Raw genomic sequence first — 16,911 nt, forward strand, 5'->3', positions numbered from 1 at the left:
ACCTGAGTCACTGACTTTCTTAAATCCACTCACTCTCACTGGCTGTTTATTACTAATCACTGTAACTTCTGTGAATTCACAGTAACTGCCATCTCCTTACAAATCTTCATTAGATTAACCACACTTATACAGACTGTATATAACTACCAACTCTCCAGCCATGTTGATGGATTGCCTATATTGGCTGGAAATACAGGGAGTGCAGAATTATTATTCAAGTTGTATTTTTGAGGAATAATTTTATTATTGAACAACAACCATGTTCTCAATGAACCCAAAAAACTCATTAATATCAAAGCTGAATGTTTTTGGAAGTAGTTTTTAGTTTGTTTTTAGTTTTAGCTATTTTAGGGGGATATCTGTGTGTGCAGGTGACTATTACTGTGCATAATTATTAGGCAACTTAACAAAAAACAAATATATACCCATTTCAATTATTTATTTTTACCAGTGACACCAATATAACATCTCCACATTCACAAATATACATTTCTGACATTCAAAAACAAAACAAAAACAAATCAGTGACCAATATAGCCACCTTTCTTTGCAAGGACACTCAAAAGCCTGCCATCCATGGATTCTGTCAGTGTTTTGATCTGTTCACCATCAACATTGCGTGCAGCAGCAACCACAGCCTCCCAGACACTGTTCAGAGAGGTGTACTGTTTTCCCTCCTTGTAAATCTCACATTTGATGATGGACCACAGGTTCTCAATGGGGTTCAGATCAGGTGAACAAGGTGGCCATGTCATTAGTTTTTCTTCTTTTATACCCTTTCTTGCCAGCCACGCTGTGGAGTACTTGGACGCGTGTGATGGAGCATTGTCCTGCATGAAAATCATGTTTTTCTTGAAGGATGCAGACTTCTTCCTGTACCACTGCTTGAAGAAGGTGTCTTCCAGAAACTGGCAGTAGGACTGGGAGTTGAGCTTGACTCCATCCTCAACCCGAAAAGGCCCCACAAGCTCATCTTTGATGATACCAGCCCAAACCAGTACTCCACCTCCACCTTGCTGGCGTCTGAGTCGGACTGGAGCTCTCTGCCCTTTACCAATCCAGCCACGGGCCCATCCATCTGGCCCATCAAGACTCACTCTCATTTCATCAGTCCATAAAACCTTAGAAAAACCAGTCTTGAGATATTTCTTGGCCCAGTCTTGACGTTTCAGCTTGTGTGTCTTGTTCAGTGGTGGTCGTCTTTCAGCCTTTCTTACCTTGGCCATGTCTCTGAGTATTGCACACCTTGTGCTTTTGGGCACTCCAGTGATGTTGCAGCTCTGAAATATGGCCAAACTGGTGGCAAGTGGCATCTTGGCAGCTGCACGCTTGACTTTTCTCAGTTCATGGGCAGTTATTTTGCGCCTTGGTTTTTCCACACGCTTCTTGCGACCCTGTTGACTATTTTGAATGAAACGCTTGATTGTTCGATGATCACGCTTCAGAAGCTTTGCAATTTTGAGACTGCTGCATCCCTCTGCAAGATATCTCACTATTTTTGACTTTTCTGAGCCTGTCAAGTCCTTCTTTTGACCCATTTTGCCAAAGGAAAGGACGTTGCCTAATAATTATGCACACCTGATATAGGGTGTTGATGTCATTAGACCACACCCCTTCTCATTACAGCGATGCACATCACCTAATATGCTTAATTGGTAGTAGGCTTTCGAGCCTATACAGCTTGGAGTAAGACAACATGCATGAAGAGGATGATGTGGACAAAATACTCATTTGCCTAATAATTCTGCACTCCCTGTATTCATTTCCAGGGAAAAGACACAGACAGACGATGCTTACAGGATGTGATGTGACAACACTAATGAAATATTGATGTGTCATATTTGTCCAAGGCGTATTTCACTGTTATGGAAAAAGAGAATATTAAAATCATGATGACCAAGTGGTGATTTCTATGACTTTGTGTATATAATTTGGGATTTTGTACAAATGTAGGCCAATAAGGAATATATGATATCATTTCATTCTTTTCAAAGGTTTATTTGCATGACGCACAAACAGACACAAAGGTACAAATGTGTTGTGCATGACACGAATTCAAACGTGCTGCAGATGTGTGTCACAGGTTGATCTGGCTGTCGGCTGTGGCACTTGGCCAGAGGTGGCGCTGGTTGACTCGACTCCATGTTAGTGCACAAAGTAAACTGGTCGCTTTAGCTGTGAAGCAAAAACGCTGAATTCGGAGAAATAAACCGTGCGAGGGGAACGATAACGACGACAAGAGTCTCCCGATCGTTTACTCTTGCTGTTCTGTGAACAACATCGGCGTGGTGTTACTTGTTTGCTGTTTTCGCGATCGCGTCGCGAATGAGGATATCACCAGGTAAACTCGCCACATTTTTAAACATTTTGTTGTTCAACAGCATCAAGACTGACGGAGTGTGTTTGAGATAACCTCACAAGTGTCACAGGTGACACATTTGGCGTTTTTTGCTGGTTTGTCGGTAGCAGCTCCTGAAACGCAAGACTGCCACACATCTGTTCGACCAACGCCAGTTGATCTAAACGCCAGTAGATCTGGAACACCGTCCAACACGTTAACGAGCTAACTGCTAACACACTAGCTCCCACCCATGTAATTGAGCATTGCTGGCACATCCGACATACTGTTTTACTTTAGTCCATGACGCGCTTACCTTCAGGGTCATACGTCACATGAAAAACAAAATAGTTCCAAACGCCAGATCTGAATCAGGGTGGGGGAGGTTCAATTTCCCGTGTTGAAAGGAGAGCTTAACTTCTGCCTAGCTAGCTTGCCCTGCGCTCAGTGAATCTGCGTTCGACTACTCCGCCTAGGCTGCACTGTCGAGCGCAGAGCCCCTGAGCGCTCAACACAGAGAGCATCGTCAGAAGGAAAGTTGATAAAATAAATTAAAAATTTTGTATTGATCGATATATATATATATATATATATATATATATATATATATATATATATTTATTATATAATATAATATAATATACACAAGTCCCCCCAAAATAGGTCCACTTGCAGGGTTGTTGTTGGTTGTTGCTGTGTGTCTGTTCTGCTCCTGCTGTCGTCTATCACAATGAGTACCACCTCATAAAATATATGGCTCTTGAAGTACAGCCCTAATATCCGACATTAAAGTACAGTAGTTTAGGCCTATTTAACACCATATACAGTTTACCTGAAACAATTTCATTTCATATATGAATGTTATTCATTTTAACGGTCAGAATGTGACAGGGGTTTAATAATAACAACTGTACTGCATTAAAACTCCACAGCAGGTGGGATATCCAGTCTTTTAAGTGATGACCTGATGAAACTTGCTTCCAGGTCCAAACTACATTTATAAAGGCTGCTGTGTTTTTAACATTTTTTAATGCTTTGTATTTTTTTCTATTTTACAGTGGCTTGCAAAAGTATTCGGCCCCCTTGAACTTTCCCACATTTTGTCACATTACAGCCACAAACATGAATCAATTTTATTGGAATTCCACGTGAAAGACCAACACAAAGTGGTGTACACGTGAGACATGGAAGGAAAATCATACATGATTCCAAACATATTTTACAAATAAATAACTGCAAAGTGGTCCAAACTGCATTTATAAAGGCTGTTGTGTTTTTAACATGGTTTAATGCTTTGTATTTTTTTTCTATTTCATATGAACAAACCCCTCCTGGCATTCTCCTGGCTACTGGGAGTTTCGGCATCCAGGCAATAGTTTTCGACTCACCAACGGTATCTCCCGGGCCATCAGCGTGACAGCGCCATGCCGTCTTTGCAGTTTTAAAGCTCAGGGAAACGCTCTATAGCGGTCATGACCGCTGGCAAAAAGGAAAAGCTACTCTTTATAAAAAGGCAACGCTCATCACATTTTCTGACCCATCATAACAGCCCATTTCACACACGTCTTTAAATCATCCTCTGCCGAGCAGCCTCCGAACCATGAAGAAACTTTCCTGAACTTTACACTGGTGTATAGTGTTACACAGCATGATGTTTCACTGTGAGTCTGAAGTTTTGATCATAGTAAACCTGCATAACTCCTGTTGTTTTTTTTAAATATAGAAAATAGAAGCATAGGTGGTAACTTGTAATTGGCTAAAAATCTCTTAGCCTACTGGTGAGAGGGGTGTTGCTACCTGTTACCGTAATTGTCGGGCTATAAGCCGCTACTTTTTGCACAAGCTTTGAACCCTGCGGCTTTTAGTCAGGTGTGGCTTTTCTATGGATTGTCCATGATTTTTGTCATATCGTAAGACGATTTGTTTTGTTTGTTCCGCTGTTGTACGGCACTACGTTGCCTGGCGGAAGGGCATGTGATCAGACACACAGTATCGGGGTTCAAGAGTGGTATGTTGGTCACATGTCCATCCGCCAGGCAACATAGTGCCGTACAAGAAGCGCGAAAAACAAACTTCAAAGTAGCGCTACGCGTTCAGCGGGAGGCGTGGATGATGTGCGGCGATAAACTTGCGAAAAGCAAGTTATGCCCAACTCCACCGGTGGAATCTGACAGCGTGGAAAAGTGTGAAAACATCCACGATCACCAACGGATTTCGAAGGGCTGGACTGCTGCATGATGGAGAGGAGGACACCGCCACGGCCCTTCAGAGGGTGTTCGACTCTTACACTGACAACGAAGGAAAGAAGCTGAGAGTGGATGACTAAGCCACCCTGAGCCTGTTCGTTTCCGACACTGGAGAAGAGGACTTTGGTGGTTTTAGTGCGCAGGAAGATGGTGGTGAATGACTGACTTTTCTTCTTGTTAAAGCCGTGTCACTGCACCTGAGCCTAAAAGGTAGTCCGAATCTATTTTTCTGGTGTGCTGTAGGTTATTGTTATGTACTACATTTGTTACTCATTTATGAAGCGCAGTACATGTTTCGTACTTGTAATTACCGCTACTTGTACATATACCTAAAAAGTTGTGCAAATATGTACCCATAACTTGTTTTTCAAAATATTAATAAAAGGGGTGTGTCTCCAAACAGCCATCTCTTTCCTGACATTTCGCTTTGTGCATATTCTCTTACATATGATAAGTCAACATTGAAACACCTGCGGCTTTTAGTCAGGTGCGGCTAATGTATGTACAAAACAGGATTTTCCCCTGATTTTAGCTTGTGCGGCTAATATTCAGGTGCGCTTTGTAGTCCGGGAAATACGGTAGTTCTTTCAGGCAATGTTGAAATTTCCACATTCTGACGCTTCAAATGCCTCAGGAGCTGTCCGCTCAGTGCAGCAACTGTTAATATAGAGCGTTATTAAATTTATTGCTAATGCAATCATATCGCACATTGACTTCTGAGGAAATTTTAGATTGCACTCGTCATCAAAAAGGTTGCCTACCCCTGCTGTAGAGGAAGGTGAGTAACAATTAACCAACTTGAAAGAAGTGTCGTTAAAGTGAAATCATTTATTACACAAACAAATAAAGGTTCACCAGCAGTCCAGGGCTGGTGGATGTCGTCAAATCAAAGAAAAGAAAGTGAACTCCAGTTCTTCTATTAGAACATGTGTGACATTTTGTGTGTGTCTGGTGAGCATTCAAAATATTGGAAAATATTTGCTCAATAATACTAAGATTTATTCTTATATTGTTTTTTACAGGTAAAAATTGTTTTGCAGAAATGCATAAAAAAACTGAAATAAAGTGACATAAGAGCAAGAAAAAAAGAAAATAAAGCCAGAACTCCAATGATGGATTAAAAATATTTGGTACAATGAAAAACTGATGTCAACACAGAGATTAAATACAGGGCTTCTCCACAGATTAGACTACACAATAATCTGCAAATGTAAAGAACATTTCTTAGAAAGTTATGCTAAGAAATGCTTTGGTTTAAATAAGCCTTTAAAAGTGATTGAAACACTGGAAATTTTGAGCTAGACCGTCACTGAGTAGCTTCTCTGACTTTTCGCTAAACAGGAAATGACCTCTGCCCTTACCTTAAACTTATTAAATTAATTGATTATTTCCCTAAATGTCAAATCAACAGTATGCTAATCCTTTATAAAAACAGGAATATCAAATGCGTTATTTACACTTATGAAGTCTCTTAATGGCATTAGCTTTACAAGAGCTCTGCCTATTGGTGAAACAGAGACACTAGCGTTTCCACAGCTGTGTGTGTGTATACATACATACATACATACATATATATATGTATATATATATATATGTCTTGTGCTGCGACCACAAGACACTGATTTAGTAAAAGGACTAGATGTTTAATCCCTGATAATGCATTGCTTTGAATTGAGAGAATCTTGAAGGATTGCTGTTATGAGGAAAGGCAGCCCAGAAACTCCATCAGCAGCTTTTGGTTTTTTACCCAAGCTAATCTGCCGTTGTTTCTTCCTTGGTAAGGCTGAGACACCCTCATCCAAGGAGACCCTGCCAGGGTTGATCAGGCCCCGGAGTGTTTCACTGGTTTATGTTAAATTGTTATTTCTCTTCTTCTTTCTTCTGTTTAGTTTTCTACAGTTTACTTTCTTCTGTCCACTCACTGCACTTACTTAGTACTTAGTTCCTCCTACGCCGGGCGGCGCATTGGGCAGCTAGTGATCTCCATCGATGTCGGTCAGCAGCAACTGCTTCAGCTTCGTCCCAGGTAATATCGACAGTTCTCAGATCGTCCATGAATGTTCGACGCCATGTGGTCTTTGGTCGGCCTTGCTTTCGCTTGCCAGTGCGTGGACGCCATGTCATGGCAATCTTAGCTGGGCGATGAGGGGGTAGGCGTAAAATATGGCCCGCAAAGCGGAAGCGCCTTTCTGCAACAACATCGGCTAATGGGAGGGTGCCTGCTCTTCGCAGGACCTCCTCATTTGTTATTCGGTCCCGGTAGGAAATTCTCAGGATTCGCCGCAGGCCACGTTGTTGAAGAACGTTCAGGTGTAGAATAATTGCACTTGTTGAGCGCCAGGTTTCACTAGCGTAAAGTGCAGTAGGGAAGACAATAGAGTTCAGTAGTCTGATCTTGACCCTAACATTCAGGGAGGTCGAGTTCCAAATAGGTTGGAGACGTCGCAGGACACCAACTGCCTTCCCTACTCTGGTGTCGACATCCCGATCAGAGACCCCGTCATTCGAGATGATGCTGCCAAGATATGTAAAATTCTCCACCTCTTCAGCTCTTCTTCTTTTCTTCTTCTTCCACTCACTGTTTAACATTTATGGAGCCTCACTTCTTCAAAGGGATAGAAAAGTTGATAGAGAGAAGTAAGACAAATTGGACAAGATAGCAGAGAGGAGAGCCGGAAGGGGGGCGCCTGATCTGGCTTCCCACTCCTCCCCACCGGATCGGGCTGTTCGCTCTACCTCCCCACTGCCTCCCAGAAAAGGAGAGAAGAGCAGAATATTTACTTTTCTCGCGCGGTTAGCTGACTGCCTTAGCTGCTCAAGTGATGTCAGCCCTTTTTAACCATAGCCAGTGACTGGTCCTCTCAGCAGTGTTAGCTAGTTCTCTTATAGCCTGCCTGTTTTTCGCAGGTAAAATTTGTTTTGCATAAATGCATAAAAAGCAGAAATAAATGCCTGTCGTCTGATCCAAATCTCTCTAAGGAGTTTTGCTGTTGTGCTGGCAGCAAAGCCCCTGCACTCATCTTCCACCGGGCGTACATTGATCTTCTGATCTGTCCTCTGCTCAGCTGCCAAGTTTAGCTTTAACACCCCACTCACACAATGTACATTCTAAGATTTCGAACTGCAAATTTCCAGATTGTTTTATTTGATTTCATTTATATAATGTATATAACTCACTCACTTACTGCACATAATGTCCTTTTTCTATATATTCACTCACTGTATATAATGTTCTCTCTGTTTTTGTGCACAGTCCTGGAGCATATCAGGTCACATTTCAATGTGTGTTGTACTTGTATAACTACGCATGTGACAAATAAACAATGTTGAATCTTGAATATATATATATATTTCGTTTTGCTACTCGGGCCCAATAATGTTCTTTGTGGGCTGCATGAACTTTTTAAAAGTCTACTCAGTGAGCATCATCTACTAAAACACTAGTGGAATGCAATAGGCAATGTGTGTGACTATTTGTGAGAGTCTGGTGGGCACTGAAACAACAGAAGAAAAAAAATTGCTCAATAATACCAAAGTTTATTTTTGTATTACCACATTGCACTTCACATAAACACATGATGCACAGAAAGAGATTCACAAATAAGACAAAAAAAAGGACAAATAAAACCTGAACGCCAATGATCAATTAAAAAACAATGAAGTCAACAGCATGAATAAAATACAGGTTTATGCCACAGGTTAGAGTAAAAATTAATCGACAAATGCAAAAAAGAAAGTTTTAAGACAGTCAGGCTGAGAAAGCGCTCTGGTTTGAATAATCCTTTAAAGGTGATGGAAATACTGGAAATACTGATGCAGCAGACAGACTTCACACCTTCTTCATTTTGGCAGTGACTACAGAGGAAAAACAGACAAGCAGCAGCTTCAGTTTTTTTCTGTAAATACTTTGCATTTATTTCTGTGTGTTTCTTTTTAGCACGACTTACGATCTTTGACCCACTGAGCGTCTGGATCAGCACAAAGTTGTTTCCTATCTTTTGTGTTAAAACTGGAAATAAAAGACAGAAAATTATAGAGATTGTATATGTTTGTATGTAGGACAACGTGTGCTGACTTACATTATAGCCTTCACACAGCTTCCGCTTGCAGCCTGCTCACGATATGTTTCCCCCACCACCGCAGCAGTCTTATTGCCTTTGGTGATGTCAACGCAGCACGGTGGTTTCGGTCCAGGATGACGATGACGAGTACCTGGGAGATAAAAGGTTAAAAAGAGATTTTTCTTACTAGGGAGAAGTATAATTAGAAGGAAAATAAAAGTTAGATCTAGTTTTAAAATATGAAGCTCCTTACATCACTAAACAGAAGATGACTTTTAAAATGTGACCTGAAATTATGTTACAGTGCACAGGCATTTTTTGTGCAAATCAATCATCAAGTTTAACAAATCAATGTTCTCAACACAATTTGGGGCCCTCGATTACTTTTTGGGCAATTCTGGCATTATGTTAATTAAGTGAAAGGTGAAAAATATTTTCTCGTAGCTGCAAGATATTATCTTATACTCTCTCTGTGTCTCTCTCATTTTCTGCTTTCATGCCTTATGCAATGAGTCACAATGTATGCACCCCTCCAAAAACCCACTGAAATGATGACTTTGCTAAAAACTAAAATGAAGCAGTGAGATTTAGTTACAGAGTGAATTTGTTTGAAGGAAACCACTGCACCAACTGTGCTACACTAATAAGTTGGCAGTTATGATAGTTTAAGTGTCAACATATGCCTGGCATGCAACGCAGCGTGAGACATAACCCCATAAGTGACAGAAAACAAAAGTAGAAAACATAAATAGTACAAACATTGTTAATGGTAAGCAGTATAGCGGGAATGGATATGGTGTGGCTGTCAATCAGTCCAGCAATCGAACACAAAAGTCAGGTGAATGTCGTGCTTATAAAATAAAAATCTCCAAGACTTCTTCTAAATGTCGATGTAAAGGACGCCTTTAAAATGCTATCACTGACTAATGAAACTTAGCCCAGAAAACAGCTTCCAGGGTGTCTGGAGCTTTGTGGGTAGAAGTCAAGTAAATGCTGGAAAACACATGTGCAATTATAGACTGAGCAGATACCAGAATATGACTGATGTAAAGGTTTGTGGTCTTTACACAGTGGTCCTGCCCAATAAAACACCAAAATGTCAGAAGTGAACCTTATTCGCAAACAGGCAGCAGCCATTGTTGGAAATATTCATTGCTGTGATCAAATGATCTATTTTATCTCTTTTTTTCCTCATTTTTCTTTATAAAAGTAAGAGCACAGTTACCTTCAGAGGAGTGGCAGCACACACACACCGAGAGCAGGAGGAGAGTGATGGAGAGGATCTTCACAGTCATTTTCACCGGCGGTCTGGCTCACTGATCAAGTTGAAACTATACGCTGACCAATGCTTGGTTATTTATTGGTAAGTGCAGGAACACATGCAGGCACAACTGATGAGGTGTGATTATAGGTCTGTGTATTTGTGTGCAGGGTGTGGCATATCACAAACAGCCTCACATACACGAAGTTCACAGATACTCAGATATGGTGTAGAGCCTGATGATTGATATCAACAGTCATGAGTAATGAATCTAAATCACCCACTGACTTTTGTTTGTCAGTGACTCATGATGCCCCTTAACAGTCTTGATACACATGGATGCTTATTTTTTTCTTATAAATTCCCACGACTTAAACTTTTTCTTGTAATTTCACATAAATTGTTTAAGGTTTCTTGTTTGCATCAAGCTGTTTTACTACTGGAAACACAAAAGAACTCACTCTTAATGTTTATTTTATTTATGTTAACTTTTGGCAGATGATCAGATAAGTTTCACACTCTGCTCTGCAGGAAATGTGTGGCAGAAATGTGATCATGTCGACTGTCTTTATCTTCCAACACACACGCAAAGATCAACAGTTTCTAACACAGACTAAATACATCACATGAAAAATGGTTTGTGTATGCATTGCTAATTTCCAGAGGTGGGACCAAGTCATTGTTTTGCAAGTCTCAAGTAAGTCTCAAGTCTTTATCCTCAAGTCTCAAGTCAAGCCTCAAGTAATGTCAGGCAAGTCAGAGTCGAGTCTCAAGTCACTGGTGTAAAAGTCCGAGTCAAGTCTCAAGTCTGAAACTTTGAATTTCAAGTCCTTTCGAGTCTTTAAAAAAAAAAAAAAAAAAGCATGTTGCAGTTATGCTAAATGTAAATATTAGACCATGTAATTTTAAAATCTGTGTTTTTCTCAACACATGACAAAATAGTGAACTTAGAAAATATACACAAATTGTGAAATTGCACCTCTTTAAAATACAGCTCAATTAAACCTAGCTCCAAGAATAATTTTCACCGACAGTTCTGAGATAAGCTGCATGTTATTCTTGGATGCGGTTGTAGGACCGGCTTTAAAATCACATGACAAAAATATCATACATATTAAAAAAAACTGCATCACCAACGTAGCCTGGACAACATTTGCTAGTTAGATGAAGTCAGCTATCTCATCGTAGCATATTTATATGCATATTTATAATCATACGGTTCTTGGAGTGAGTGCATACACTCGTGAAGTTTAGTAACTTCAGGTCACTGCAACAAGCCCAGGTACAGTTTACCGACGGATGGGTGCAGGACCTTGAAATGCACCGTGTAGAACGAAAGACCATCGTACGTATCATAAGTTTACCAGTCTCACAAATCGTCTTCATAAATACGCATTCGTTAACAGTTTATTAATAGGACCTTTGAGCTCAACGGTAATTAATTAGTAGTGGAAATAATTTCTGGTAGCATCACAGAAATGTAGCAGTGACAACAATATTGGATGCTGCAATCGTACTGGGCAATTAGTGATACAAAAAACCTGTTTTATCCTGTGAATAAAAGTATGTGTTTTTGTCAGTGTACCATAATAACAGAAATGAAACGCAATATTGTGTCAGGACAATTCACTATTTATGCACAATAAATAAAGGAGCATAGCGCGACAATTTCTGTTCAGCGCCAGACTTGCTTGTAACCTATATCTGTCACGGCTCAACGGCACAAGGGAACAGGGATGGACACAGGCGCAGAAACCAACCCGGAAGCGAGGTGACAGAAAACAAATGATTTATTTCCGCCCACAGGTAAACAAAGGTGAAACACAAAGCGACGCCACCACACTAGTGGCGCGTAGGATTCGTCGGTGATAATGAGGGCGACCTAGACACCTCTAGGAGACGGCTGAACAGCGGGGACAGCGGGGAGGTAGAAACAGGACTAGGTAGGGGCCGGGGGCACTGGAACAAGAGGAGATCACGATCAGAGGGATCCAGCAGACAACCAATAATCCTCCGCAGTTGAATTGAATTGCCTTACTTGGTTTCAGATGGAGGGGACAGGTGGAGCGGAAAACCCGGAAGCGGTCGAGGCGTGGGGAGGCAGGCAGGTGAGCGGTGGGCCGGCAGGCCACGTTGTGTAAGCAGCTGGCGGCCCAGGTCCAGGAGGACGGGAGCGAGGGGAACAAGATCTCCACTCCGGGTGCTATCGCTGAGGACAAGAAAAGACAGGTCAGTCATCACACGGCGTTAAGACAAGGTTTAGGATGCTCCACTGAACTAACATGGGAATAGCAGATACTCAGGCGATGAGTGGTTGAGAGCGCAGGTCTGATATACCGCTGGCACGATTGCTCACAGGTGGTCAGCCAGGGAGGGGCAACCGGACTCCGCCTAAAGGAGGAGGAGCCGCTGTCTGAGACCTGCAGGTGCCCAACCAGACCATGACAATATCACCAATTATGTTAAGAAAAATGACGTATTAACTACAACAGCAGACTGACCTTTGTAGAAATGCTTGGAGCAGACTAACCTGTGAGCTGGAGTGTTCTGGGACGTTATATTTGGTCTTTGAATGGCTGCAATCCAGGCCACCCGTCGCCTCTTTGTTACTTCGGAAACATGGCTCGAACAATTTCTCTTCAACGACGTAATCCGATAACAACCGATCTCTTTACCCGTCGGCTTCCCGTGGCTGTCATGCGACCGGCTATTGCAGTTAATAATACAACAGCTTCTTGACATTTTTGCGTTTCTTTTTATCGCTGTATAACTGATTTCAATTGAAAGCCTGCGTGCGCTAGTACCGCTTGCCACGAGTTCCCAGAATCCTTTGCGGTTCTACCCCTGAATGACGTCACATTTTCAATCTCTATATAATATGCATGTTAAATTTTATATTTGGGGTAAAATATCAAGTCTTTTCAAGTAAACCGGTTCAAGTCCAATTCAAGAGCCAGGTCATTGGTGTAAAAGTCCAAGTCAAGTCACAAGTCTTAGAACATTTTTTCAAGTCAAGTCTAAAGTCATAAAATTAATGACTCGAGTCTGACTCGAGTCTGTAAAATTATGATATTATTTTATGCCATTTTAGACCCCGAAATAAAGATTGTGAATTATTATGTAGTTTAAGTTGGCATTATTCTCCTGAATTAGAAGAAGGTGATAATTATTGCAGTATTTAAACTGATTTGCATTGCATTAGACTGCTGATTTATTGTGAATGAATGATATTGTTTATGATGCATTATACTGTTGAGTTATAAGGAATACTGTTCGCAGAAAGTCATCGCCTTATTTGTCTGATTAGAAGAGAATAGAACATGCTGGAGTTTTCTGCCCCATCTCAGCACGAGCAGATAAACAGGGAGCCAAGGTCGTAGCTTAGGCGCCGTGTGAGAGAAAGAATGTGAATGTTTAGGCTTTTATGATAAGATGGGAGAACCAGAGGCTATAAGAGTTTGAGCAATGCTCCACCACTTTGAGATTTGAGGCTGTCTGCATCAGTGTCCATCTCCCACGTGTGTGATCATTAAATCATCGTTTGACTCAACCCGACCGGACCAGTGTTGTTATTGTGGTTTTTCTCTTGTCTCCATCCCCAATATTTTGAACCTTAACATTTTGGGGGCTCGTCCTGTGGTATTGGGGTGGAATTTAAAAGTTTGGACGGTCCGAGGTTGTCGAACGGACAGGCACGAGCCAGTGGTCTGATTTGAGTGGACAAAAGCCGGCTTATCTAAAGGTAAGGCACTACCTGTTGAATTATTTCCAAAATGTGCCAAATTGGATATGACTAAATTAAAGTCTACTCACTGAAATTACTGGTAGAGTGTCTGTTTTGATTTTGATGAGAATCACCGTGTGTTATGCAGTTAAAGTTGCTTAAGAGTATTTAATGAAGTTGAAGAAATATGAAACTGTTCCAGAAGTAACAGAGAATGTTGGGTTTGAGTCCCTGGATAGTGAGCTGAAGGCTCAGGTAGTTTAGTAGGGAAATTAGGACAGAAACTGTTCCAGAAGTAACAGAGACTGGTTAATAGTTTTACAAATTAGGTCAGAAACTGTTCCAGAAGTAACAGAGACTGTTTAATTGGTCGTAAAAAAGTTATCTTTCTTCGGTTGGACCCGTTATGGTAAAATTTCTCAAAATCGGTTAGGTGAAAATTATTATAGGACGGCACCAGAAGTTGCTAAGAAGCACATAGCCCGGGGGTTACGCCCCCTCCTAGTCGTGGACGCGCGGCTTTGACCTGTCGGCGAACAGGGTTAGTTCAGTTTGGCTTATCTGTGGGGTACAGGGCATCCTGAAATAAGCTAGGAGTTACCGAGTCTCCTCACCGTTTTAAACGGTGTCATGTGCTTGTTTGGATACTGTTAAATTGAGTTAGGGATTTTAGAAATTAGGTCAGAAACTGTTCCAGAAGTAACAGATACTGTTTAATTGATTACAAAAAAGTTAACTTTCTTCGGTTGGACCCGTTATGGTTAAATTTGTCGAAATTGTTTAGGTTCTTTAGAAATCAGGCCATAGGCTGTTCTGGAGGAAACAGATACTGGTTAATTGATTACTCGTTATTTTAAATTTGTCGAAATTTCTTAGGTGCTCAATCTGTTAGGCCTGTCAGTGATTGTAAATACAAGACGTCTTTTGTAATATAAAATAATAGAGTTTTGCCTGAGCTTGGTGTGAGACTGTGTGTGACGTGCAGCTGTGGCGCTGAGGGCTATTTTTAGACTGTGTGTGAACATGCAAATGAGCTGTGAACTACACAGAGGACTTTTGCTTCCTGTTTAGTGTATTTTGTGGGATTTGCAAATAATGATACAAGCTTGTAATAAAAACGCTGATTTTGTTGATTATAATATTATAAATAAGGATTTGAATGACTACGCTGAATGTTTGATGTTCAGCTGGATTTTAATATAGAAGAGATAAATTGTGTTTGAGTAAGACCGGCACTTCAGTCGGCAGAGTGTGATTGTGATGAAAATGATATTAAATAAATCTCTTAGTGTGTTGATACAGGTGGCTACGGGCCTGGACCACCCGGCCCCATGAGCAAACAAAAAGTTAAGTTAACCCACCTACAAACGCACATACACGCAATGAAGAAACAGCTTACACCCATGAACATGTGAAGATTTTCCAGCAAGTTTAAAGCAGTGAAGCTTAACATACACCCGCCGTTACACAATAAAGTTTATCCACTACTAACGAATAAACTCTCTGGGTTGCAGGACAACATCTTAACTTCAAAAAATAAAAAATAAAAACACTGGTCTGACAAACCAGTGAAGATATGACAAATTTAGTGGTTAGAAAAGTCAAATTGTGACAAGTTTTCTGCCGATTGATAAATATAGGTGATTACTGAATGAAAGAAAATTCCATTTTGAACTTTAAATACAATCTTAAGAATTTTAAAATGTACCTGTGTCGTCCTGTCAGCTTGGTGGGTTATGAGAGGATTATATGGAGAGAAAAAAAAAAAAAAAAAAAAAAAAAAGGGGGAGTGAAGGCTGACACAGGGCCTGGCCCCGGTGTTTCTCCCCTCTCTGACTGATATAGCCAATACAACATCATTAGTTTTGTTTTGTTTTGTTTTTGTTTTGTTTTTTTTGTTTTTTTTCTCTTTATGTTTGATTACAGGTAGGGAAGCCGAGGCTGACCTGGACGCCTGCTCTCCCCTCCACCATCGTTGCTCACTCCTCCACCATCTATGAAGTGACCCTGACCAAATGCTACAGCAGCTGGACCTATAACAACAGCTTGAAAATGTCAACAGTGCTGCAGGAAAACGATATCAGGCTGCGGAGATGGAGAGTGTTAAATCCAAGGCCCGTTTCACTACACGGGGAGATTTCCGTCAGTCTCTCTTCTTAAATGAGAAGATTGAGAAAGGTCCGGCTCCCACCAATGACTTTGACCACCTGCTATAGAGGAACTATCGAGAGCATACTGAGCAGCTGTATCACTGTCTGGTTCGGGAACAGCAACATGCCGGACAGACGAGCTCTACAGAGGGTTATGCGAGCAGCTGAGCGCACCATCCGCTCCGAACACCTTGACCTGCACTCAATCCACAGCAGGCAGTGCCTGATCGGACACACCCCTCTCACACACTCTTCACATTCTTGCCATATGGAAAAAGACAGCTTCAGCGGACAGAGCTGTGACGACACGCCCATTAAGCCCGGAGGAAAAGTGAGGCCGAGCAAAACAATGCTGACCTTAACAACTCTGCATTAAAACTGTGCAGGACAGTGACGGACCAACACTGATGATCGGGCAGCAAAACAGGGCGTGCCACAGACAAAGGAAAACTGAGGACAGGAGGCACCTCAGAATGGAGAAAAACCTGGCTGCCCCTGGGTGGGTCCAGGATGGGCGTGAGGTTCTGGGGGCGCTCCGTCTCTGGGCTGGGGCCCGGGCCGGGCCTCGGGGGCTTGGGTCCTGGTTGGTGTGTTGCCGGGGTTGTGGGCGGGTGGGTGCATGGGGGCCCGGCCCTGGAGCAGGGTGCCGCCGGTGCGTCGAGCCGCCTGGGGGGCTCTTCAACTGGTGGGGGGGATGGTCACATCTTGCAGGAGCTTTCTTCTCTTCAGGAACTCTCTGCAGGAGGGGGAGATACAGGAGAGGTGGAGGAAGATCTCAGCCTGGGCGTTTACCGTCTTATGTAGTCTGGAAGATGTGTGGATGGTGGGGTGGGTGCAGTTTTCTCTGTGGTGGGGTTGGGTGGACTGTCCAGGGCTCTGTGGAGCCGGGGGGCGCTACTGCACTGGGCCCCGGTCTGATGGGCCTGGGCCCCCCTTCCCTGGCGGGTCGCGGAGGGTGGGAGTGCCTACTGGAGTCAGCGGGGGAGCTGGCCCCAGGGAGGGGTTACCTGCCCCTCCCTTCCTTCCCTCCCCATCTCCAGCTGCCTCCCTCTTCCCGCTCCTCCACAACCACCCACACATGCAGGGCCTTGGAGTGGGGGTATGTCACCAGGGTGCAGAGGAGGCTACCCC

At 42.3% G+C, this 16,911-nt stretch overlaps 3 protein-coding genes and 1 long non-coding RNA gene across 4 annotated transcripts in view; 1 reads left to right on the forward strand and 3 right to left on the reverse strand.

The window, feature by feature from the left end:
* The window catches only part of LOC146567016 (uncharacterized), a 32,633-nt gene extending 29,847 nt beyond the window's left edge, over positions 1 to 2,786 (reverse strand). The window contains exon 1 of the mRNA XM_085286667.1: positions 2,655 to 2,786. The gene's annotated coding sequence lies outside the window, so the exon portion shown is untranslated. The remainder of the gene's footprint in view (positions 1 to 2,654) is intronic.
* Positions 1 to 16,911, forward strand: part of LOC146567009 (uncharacterized) — a 435,082-nt gene that overhangs the window by 138,750 nt on the left and 279,421 nt on the right. The window lies entirely within an intron of this gene.
* Positions 8,035 to 10,025, reverse strand: LOC146567018 (eotaxin-like). Its single transcript, XM_085285911.1, has 4 exons — positions 9,871 to 10,025; positions 8,664 to 8,796; positions 8,532 to 8,593; positions 8,035 to 8,439 (listed from the first exon to the last, which is right to left on the reverse strand). The coding sequence occupies exons 1-4, from the start codon at positions 9,938 to 9,940 to the stop codon at positions 8,414 to 8,416; spliced, it is 291 nt and encodes a 96-aa protein (XP_085142037.1). The 5' UTR covers positions 9,941 to 10,025; the 3' UTR covers positions 8,035 to 8,413.
* LOC146567019 (uncharacterized) lies at positions 11,757 to 12,344 on the reverse strand. The gene is made up of 3 exons (XR_014893754.1): positions 12,189 to 12,344; positions 11,945 to 12,115; positions 11,757 to 11,865 (listed from the first exon to the last, which is right to left on the reverse strand). It is a non-coding gene; the product is annotated as an uncharacterized LOC146567019 (long non-coding RNA).

This window comes from Mchenga conophoros, linkage group LG9 (assembly GCF_057382185.1).
Source record: "Mchenga conophoros isolate Kocher_MC1m ecotype Shallow Benthic linkage group LG9, M_conophoros_male_GT1.1, whole genome shotgun sequence".
Lineage (NCBI taxonomy): Eukaryota > Metazoa > Chordata > Actinopteri > Cichliformes > Cichlidae > Mchenga > Mchenga conophoros.

Coding starts and splice junctions, on each gene's coding strand:
- LOC146567018 (XM_085285911.1), bottom strand. CDS start 9,940: ATGACTGTGAAGATCCTCTCCATCACTCTCCTCCTGCTCTCGGTGTGT. Junction 8,797..9,870: donor GTGCTGCCACTCCTCTGAAG/GTAACTGTGCTC, acceptor TTTATCTCCCAG/GTACTCGTCATCGTCATCCT. Junction 8,440..8,531: donor CGCTCAGTGGGTCAAAGATC/GTAAGTCGTGCT, acceptor TTTCCTCTGTAG/TCACTGCCAAAATGAAGAAG.